Consider the following 8,965-nt stretch of genomic DNA (forward strand, 5'->3'; position numbering starts at 1 on the left):
AGATGTTGAAGTCCCTAATCACGCTCCATGCAGAATAACATGCGTGCTCACCCCACTTGTAGCTTCCCAGAACATCTCAGTACCTTGTTCCCTCCACCCTGACAGCTTCCAGAAGGATAGCTGGACTTACACATGGCTAGGAGAGCCTACACTGCCTTGCACTCTTATCTCTCCTCTCACCAAGCTTTGTGTCTGTGTGGTGGTGTTTGGTATTTAATAAAAACGAACTCCCTGAAAGATAATCTTTTTGTCTCCTTCACATGGTGGTTGCTTCTGGTAGTAATACATAGTGTCAGTTTGAAAAGTTGGCGACTACAAATCCCAGTCAGGAAACATCACAATTTTCATGCAAGGCGGCAAGTTAACAAAGCATGGCAGAGTGCTGTATTACTGGGGCTCATTATCAAAATGTTGCCTTAAAGCCTCCATGATTCAAATAGCCCTGGTATCTGGCTGCTCAAATTCAGCAACCAGGCAATCTGCCTCTGCGCTCCACCCCCCGGGAAACTTTTCACTCTTAGCCTCACAAATATTATGGAGCCTGCAAAATGTTTTCCTCATTTAGGTCTAACCTGCCATAAAGGCGTTGCCAGTGCACTTTTAATCTGCCAAAGGCACATTCCATGGTCATTCTGCACCTGCTCAGCCTATTGTTGAAGCGCTCCCTGCTGCTGTCCAGGTTTTCTGTGTAAGGCTTCATGAGTCATGGCTGTAAGGGGTACACTTGGTCTCCTAAGATCATGATGAGCATTTCCGTATTCCCCCACTGGATTCTTCTGGTCTGGAAAGAAAGTCCCTGCTTGGAGCTTTCTGTACAGGCCAGTGTTCCTGGAGGTGTGTGCATCATGCACCTTCCCGGGCCACCCTGCATTAATGTCAGTGAAATGCCCATAATGATTTACAAGCACTTGCAATACCAGCGAGAAGTACCCCTTTCTATTGATGTACTCTGTTACAAGAAGGTCTGGGGCCAAAATTAGATTATGCATGCCATCTATTGCAGCTAGAGAATCCATTGTTGCTGCAAAGCCATCCACTATTTCACGCACATTGCCAAGAGTCACGGTCCTTCATAGCAGAATGTGATTAATGGCCCCGCACGCTTGCATTAACGCAGTTCCAAAGGGTTGACTCCCTGACTCTAAACTAGTAGCAGTCTGGAGTTGCCAGCTTCCACTCTGCGATTGCCATGCACTTTTCCACTGAGTGGGCATCTTTCATTTTGGTGTCCTAATGCCGCAGTGCTGGGGTAAACTCTGCACACATTTCCAGGAAGGTGGCTTTCCACATCCGAAAGTTCTGCAGCCACTGCTAGTCATCCCAGACCTGCATAACGATGTGATCCCACCACTCAGTGCTTGTTTCCCGAGCCCAAAAGCGACAATCCACCATCTTCAGCTGCTCTGTGAATGCCAAAAGTAATCTGGTGTTGTTTCTTTCCCTGGCACACAGCAAGTCGGGCAACTCCGATTCCTGTTCAGATTGGGAGCTCCAGAAGTACTGTATGACCATCCGCAATGTGTTCGTAACAGTGACCGCAGCAGTAGAGATCAGTTTGGGATCTATCACACAGAGATGTTGGGCGCATAATAAACAGCGGCTGTTGAAAAATGCTGCGAAATGCAGTCGGAAGCCCGTGGAATGCTGGTACAGAAAGAACTGCATCATGGAACATTGAGCCTGCACCCATGATGCACTGCGATCCACTCTGTCTTCCCACAAGTCCTAGCTGCAGAAGGTGGCAAGTAGCACAGTGGGATAGCTACCCACAGTGCACTGCTCTCCCCGTCAATGCTAGAGCACCAATTGTAGACGCGTTCTGCTGACAGAAGGAGTGTAGTGTGAACATGCACAAGCGATTGTAATTATACTGGGTTTTGATTATCAGCTTAACTGACGTTGACAAAACTCTGTAGCGTAGACAAGGCTTCAGACATTCATTTGGAATGGAGTAACTCCAAACTTGAGATGAATACGCCTTCAATAAAGTGACTAACTCAAGTCTAGAGGATAAGAGGATCCTATTACCTTTTATTTTGTAGCCTTGTTGCCTAATGTACATAGATGCGCTGATAGCATTGTACCATTTACCTTATAACCTGCAATTGCAGGGGTTTCAAGAACTATTTTATTGAAAGCATTGCCTGTTTTGAGACAAGATTCTTTCTTCCTTGTTCGCTATCTAGAAAATCTTGAAGAAACTGGAAAATATTTCATTTAAATTGTTCAGCTTGATTTCTGCTGAGTAAACTGTTTACGTGTTTGTTTTTAGTGATTTGGGGAAAAACAATAGAAATCGTCTACTTAGTGCAATCCGTGCCTTTTTTCTTTCTTTGAGAAGGCAAATACCACCTTTCACCACTAACTATTAGGAAGATGACAAACGATTGCAGTAAGGTCTACTGATTACAGATTATTTTGAGATAGCAGTATAGGCATTTACATGTGTCCCTGGTACCCCGTCTACTCAAGATAACTGAAAACAAATTGTGAGATGTTTCCACTCTCACAGTCATCTGCTGCTTTTATGATGCTTAATTGTTTAGGGATCTGTTTTTTCAATGTAGGAAATATTTGAAGTTAAAACATTTTGTGTACTATAACTGGTGACATACATAAACTTCAAGGGTAAAAGTATTCCATAGCATTTATTTTGAGATACTGCTGGCTGTGTTAAGTGTTTTGGGGGCTGACTTTCCAAACTGCTTGGAGTCCAGCAGTTCCTTTTAAAGCAGTGATTCTTAAACTGGGGCTGCCGCTTGTGTAGGGAAAGCCCCTGGCGGGCCAGGCCGGTTTGTTTACCTGCAGGGTCCACAGGTTCGGCCTGTTGCGGCTCCCACTGGCCGTGATTCACTGCTCCAGGCCAATGGGAGCTGCGGGAAGCGGCAGCCAGTACGTCCCTCGGCCCACGCCACTTCCAGCAGCTTCCATTGGCCTGGAGTGGCAAACCGCAGCCAGTGGGAGCAGCGATTGGCCAAACCTGCGCACCAGCAGGTAACCAAACCGGCCCGGCCCACCAGGGGCTTTCCCTACACAAGCAGTGGCCCCAGTTTGAGAACCACTGCTTTAAAGATAATGAGCCTAAATGGGAACTCAGTTCTTCTGAAAATCTAGCCATTAACATTTTTGCTGATGTGGTAGTGGTACTGACAGAGCATTACCTCCATGAACTGTAGGCAGCCCCGGTCTCAACTCACTCTTCAGGGACATACATATATAACATACATACTGAATGTGTTTAGAAACGAAAGGCCTTTTCTCTTGGTTGGAGGGGGGAAAGTGCGATTATTAAACTTTTCTATATGATCCTTGAATTGGTTAAATCATACCCTCTAAGTTGACTGCTTGTTCATCTTCAGAGCTGGACATATAAATAATTATAAATAAACTTTTGAAGCACATCTTAAATGTGATTATCTTACTTAAGTATGTTCCTTTTGTCTTTCATTTCAGGACAGCCCAGAAACTTACAAGATCTATGCCGAATTAAAATCCGCCAGTGTATAGGCCTTCAAAACCTAAAACTGCTTGATGAACTACCCATTGCCAAGGTCATCAAAGACTATTTAAAACACAAGTTTGATGATATCTGATATCCACGAAGAAAAGAACTCTGAGCAAGCTTAGTAATATTCAGATACTTAAAGAGGCTTGTTGCCTTGCACAAAGTATATCCTATGCAAATTCTGATTTTTCTGTAAGTCAGAAGGCAGGTATACACTTCCTTGGGTTTTTTATACCACATGCTAGAAGGTCTTAATTTTTTGGTTTCTTGGTCCAAGTTTACAAGGTCCAAGCTTTCTATACAATATTACATTTTAAAAATTTGTTGTTTTTTTTTGAATGAGGCATGCAGACTTGCAATGGAAATGGAACATAGCATATTCAAAGGAAGTGATTGGTTCTGATTGGCATGCGTAGTATTGTAAGCCATCTGAGCGATTGTTAAACAAAATGAGGTTTGGAGACTAAGGCACCAGTCCTGCAAAGGGATCCATGTGAGCAGAGCTTTATGTCCGCACAGTCTCTTTGATTGATGGGGCTTTGTGTAGGTGTAAACCTCTGCCCATGTGTATCATTTTGAGAATTGTAACCATGGTTTCCTGGGACATACTGTACAAATGCCATATGGAAACTTTTTAAAAATGCAGTCACCCTGTTCAATTTTAAAATGTATACGTTGGCTCTTTTTATACTGTTCTTTTCCTAATTACTGTAGTTTGGATGTCCATAAATCCAGGATCTCTGCTTTCCTGATATTCTCTGTAAGTGGGCTATTGTTTGTAACTATATTTTTAACAGTGAGAGTACACTGCACAGAGTCATACAGTCTCTATTTTTTACATTAAGTTAAGGGGAAACAAGTTTAGATTTTGAAGCCAATGTATTCTGTTTCTCATACAGTGCCTCCTGTGCAATAATCTTTCTAATGGATTTTGTCCATGATTGTGACACTTTCGCACCATTTCTTACTTAGTCTCAATGCATTATTTGTGAAAATAGGAACTGCTGCTTTATTGTAGCATTGATGCAGCAATGCTATAATGATGTGTCAGTTGCTGTTATAATCCCTGAATTTGTTGAATGTATAACTTGGCTGTTTTGTTTTCCCTTTGAGATGAAATTTTACATAGAGCTTGTTAGGCCAGATCTCTCTTTAAATTGCTATTATTCGGCTAAGTCATTTTGTTTTAAAGGGGTTACCATTTTTTTTGTTGCGTTCAATTTTGTTTTTGATTTGCTTGAAGTTGACTAGGATGTAGTCTCCTTTGATAAGTGCACATAACCCTCATTAATTTGGGTGTTCCTTATGCACTGACAAGAAAATAGTCCCCTTAGCATTAGAAGCTTAAATTTTGCAAACACTAAGTGGGTGGTTCTTAACGTGAAACCGGCAAGTAAGTTCAGTAGTTAAATTTTACTTTCGTGTTTTCATCACAAAAGAGCCTGTTCCTAGTTGTCAGTGGAAATAGAAGGCCTCAGCACCAAACAGAAATGGACCAAATTGTGCAACCCCATTTCACTGTTTTCATTTTCAAGGGATTATGGAGTCAGTGTAAAGTTCTTGTCGATGTTCTCTACTGCTGTTTTGCCATTGTAAAGACTCCAAAAGAGCCTTTGTAATAGCAGCAGCTGTCTCATACTAGTGATCTCAATGGAAGCTGGGAGATTGGGGAAACCATGTTGACTCTTCATTTTTCACACGGTCCCTTTCAAAATGTTACTTTTTTTTTTAAAGGTGAAAGCAAGGAAAGCAAGTACATTTAGTTTAACTCTGCTAGTTCATCCCTAATTCCTTGAAGCCAGGGATTGTCGTTTCCTCAAGCACGAATCTTATTGCTAGTGATGGATGCACAGGAACCATGGCAGCAAGGATTATCTCACCCTATTGTGCCTGGCCTTGCACAGGTTTCCGAACAATGGGTGATTTTAGAGACTCAGTGGCTCAGAGAAGGGGTAGCAGGATGTGGAGCCTTTCATCTCTGACTCACCAGTTCAAATCAAACCTGTTTCATCAGTGACCAAAAGTTTATATAATAGCAGCCTGTAGGAAGCGAGTTTGTCAGCTGTCCACACCACACATCAGTCACCACAGTTGTTGCTAATGTAGACCCTTATTGGCAGCCGCAGCAAAGAGGCCAGAAAATAACTGCACAAGACAACTGTCCTCTATATATAGTGCTTCCTCTAGGTCATAGCTGAAGCACATTGGTGGCACTATAGTGTGGAGAGAGAGAGTGCTGTTCAGTAGTACCTTTAATGAATACTCGAAACACCTTAACGGCTGATCTCTTCTGCTTTAAGTTCTTCAGTACCGAGGCATATTGAGGCACATTAGGAATGGGATGGCAGCTCTTAACAAAACTGTAAGAATCAGAGTTACGTAGATACAGAACCTTAACATTCTTTGTTTAAAGTATTTAATATTGTTCATCTGCTTTCCTAAGTAACTTGCTTGGTTTTAAACCATTTTCTTCCCCATCAGCGAAGGTGCATTTTTACAGGAATCTTTTCTGACATAATTTAGACTGTATCTTAGTCAGAATCCATATGAAGATAAATTATTTGTTCCGTCGTGCTGCTGTGACTTCAGAAAATGATGAAAGACCTTGCTGGTAACAGAAATGCTATTTAATGAACAAGTGTGTCATTCCATTATTTATTGAGTGAGGTTTGGTATTTTTAGTAACTGACACTTAAAAGAAACACTTTTACATTTTAGGCTAGTGCAAAACTTTCTTAAAAAAAAAAATTGCAGAAGTCTAATCCCCTTTAGGGAGTGTAAATTGTCAAAGGACCTGATCCAAATCTCACTGCTGTCAATGAAGAGACTTCCGCTGGGCTTTGGATGAGGCCTTAGGGTTCCGATTCAGCAAAGCACTTATGGTCTTACAGATAAGCATGTGCTTGCGTAGTCCTGTTGACCTCAATGGGACTATTTATATAGTTAAACTGTAGCACGTCGTTAAGTTAGTAAAGTACAGGGTTTATTAATCATTCAAGCCAACTAGATTTGAATGTTGTGGATCTATTCTGTTGTCACTTTCTTAAATGGGTATAATGCACAAGTAGCTGGAAAACACAAAGTGATTTGGTTTTCCATAATCTTTTGAATTAGAATGTGGAAAGATGAGTACAGGATAGAAAGGTATTACATATCTTAATTTCATTCCCTTAATATACATTGGTGGTCATTTTATTGAATAATAATAATTAATAATAGTAAAATTGGCAAATACACCAAAGAAACAGGCAAGCAAACGATTCTGATCATTAATAAACTGCAAACCTCATCCTTTAAAAACAGAGCAGAAAGATTTTTGTAAATATGTGTTTATAAATGTACAGCAGAGTAAGAGTGGGGTTTTTTAGATTATTTAATTACCATATTTCTAAACTATTTACTACATTATAGACAATACTTGTTAGTTTGAAAAGCTTTTGAGTGTTTTGGTTTTTTTAATTCATCATCAGTCATGCTTGGAATAACTGGCTTCCTTGGGATAGTGTGGAGAATTTAGTTTTCTGGCTATAGCTGGCAATAACAAGAGAACACATCTGGACAAAGAAGACTAGCATGATTAATTTGTCATACAGACACCCTGAAGCAAAAGAGAACTTATAGTTTGTTAACCAGAGTGGACCATATGGAAATTTTAAATCTTAACTTCTCAATAAAGTTGATCCAGAGCCCAGAATGTCACTGGGACAAAAGCAATTTACAATTTGCCCACAAATCTAGCTTCCATGCACCTTTTTGTGTTATCAATATCATGATGTATTTTGTTCTTCTTTTGTAATGTAAGTTCTGCTTTGGGTCAGTTTGAATTTTAAAAATATTTAAATCTGGTAAAATCTTTTGGGTTTATGTTCTATTTATTTCTAATCCAATGTTTCAATAATATAGTATCATTTTGCAGCTTTCCCTCAATGTCTGTCCTTCCTGAAAATCCTTAATGCAGTAATGACAATGGATAACTAATGATGTGTAAACTTAGCTGTTGAGGCTCAGTTCTGCATTGAGAGATGAATGCAGGTCACCCTGAACTTAATGCATTGCGTCCGTAAATCTAAGGGCAAACTTGGGCAGTCAGGGCTGGACTGCCAAAGGGAGATCAATCCAGTCTCTAATCATTTCCATATATATGTTTCTAAACACTCACTTGCATGCGCAGGCTATAGAACTTACAGCACCCTCATCATCTGCATGTGCAAATGAGTGTGCAAAAAATGATGGTCAAATAGAAGGCATGTCTTGCAAATGGATCTGTCAGTATGCAGTGTAATTTTTTTAAATACTGAGAACGAACAAACAGCGTGGGTCCACAAGGAGCCTTTGTAAAGTACAAGTTATGATTTTTTTTCAGGGCATTAAGGGGGTGGAGAGGGCGGGAACTGGATTAGAACCCTAATCGTTGCTCTGGTAGCCATCACAAATATTATACTTTATTAAAAGCTGGTGGAGAAGGGGATATTTCCCTGTTACTCAATAGCACCCCCTTGAGGAGCAAGATGCAAAAACTGAATTTGGATGTGCAGATTCTGTGCAACACATTACAACGTGACTCATAAATTCCAAGCAGCTAAATGATGTTACTAACAGACTGGACAGATTTGGAAGACTAGTGAATTTTCTAAATGCTGTGTTGTCAGTGGTGCTCCTGTTTAAGTATCCTATTTCCTGCGTTTGTTTAATTGTCAGCTGAAAAACATTTCATGATACATGCAGTTGTTTACAGCAGTAATGGGTTTGCAAGCTGTTGAAAAATAAGACTATGCATAGATAACAGTCCAGTATAATAAGTATGCCGGCATTACTGGAAATTTCTGCTTTATTTTATGTGACAAAGTATATTGTTTGTCGTGGTTCCAGAAAAAATTATTTTTGTAAACAGTAGATGCAAAAATTGACTTATTACCAGAGGCAGAATGGCCTGCAGGGGATGGGAACTAAGAACTCTTAATCTTGAGTTCTTTTCTGGCTCTGCTGCTGATTCTCTGTGAAGCCTTGGGGGAGACTCTTCACCTCTCTCTATTCTTTCTGTTTCCTGTTTGTAGACTGAGGCTGACACCTATCTCAGGGCTTTTGAACTCTATTTTGAAACTGAAAAAATGTTATACATGTGCTGAAATTTTATCTTTGCTACTGTCACTGGCAAGTCTAAATCTTCTCTTCTACTTTTTGTTGATTTCTTGAGTTATAATGTTAAAAACTAACAGTTTTGTTAGCTTAATCTCATGAAAGCAAGAAAAGCTAGAAGTGTACATCACTTCACAGAGCTGAGCTGCCATGATTTCCTCAGCCAGTGGATTCTCTAGGGATCCACTCCATGCAGGCGGAGCCATGGATAGTTGGAACCTGGAGCTGCATTATCCACCTGCTTTCTGCTCACTCTTTGGAACCCTGCAGGGTGTCTGAATGCTGTTTGTGGGGAAATATGAGAGACTGCTGTGGAATAGGCTG

The 8,965-nt window shown here is 40.5% G+C and overlaps 1 protein-coding gene across 5 annotated transcripts in view; it reads left to right on the plus strand.

The window, feature by feature from the left end:
- ASB7 (ankyrin repeat and SOCS box containing 7) overlaps positions 1 to 8,679 on the plus strand; it is a 44,211-nt gene extending 35,532 nt beyond the window's left edge. For 4 of the 5 annotated variants that reach the window (XM_050967165.1, XM_050967164.1, XM_050967167.1 and 1 more), the window contains one exon: positions 3,454 to 8,679. In XM_050967165.1, the coding sequence (XP_050823122.1) occupies positions 3,454 to 3,593 (140 nt within the window). In that variant the 3' untranslated portion in view covers positions 3,594 to 8,679. The remainder of the gene's footprint in view (positions 1 to 3,453) is intronic. The other variant, XR_007776229.1, reaches the window with a different exon arrangement.
- Positions 8,680 to 8,965: the final 286 nt, after the last annotated feature.

Source organism: Gopherus flavomarginatus, chromosome 9, assembly GCF_025201925.1.
Source record: "Gopherus flavomarginatus isolate rGopFla2 chromosome 9, rGopFla2.mat.asm, whole genome shotgun sequence".
In the NCBI taxonomy this organism is placed as follows: domain Eukaryota; kingdom Metazoa; phylum Chordata; order Testudines; family Testudinidae; genus Gopherus; species Gopherus flavomarginatus.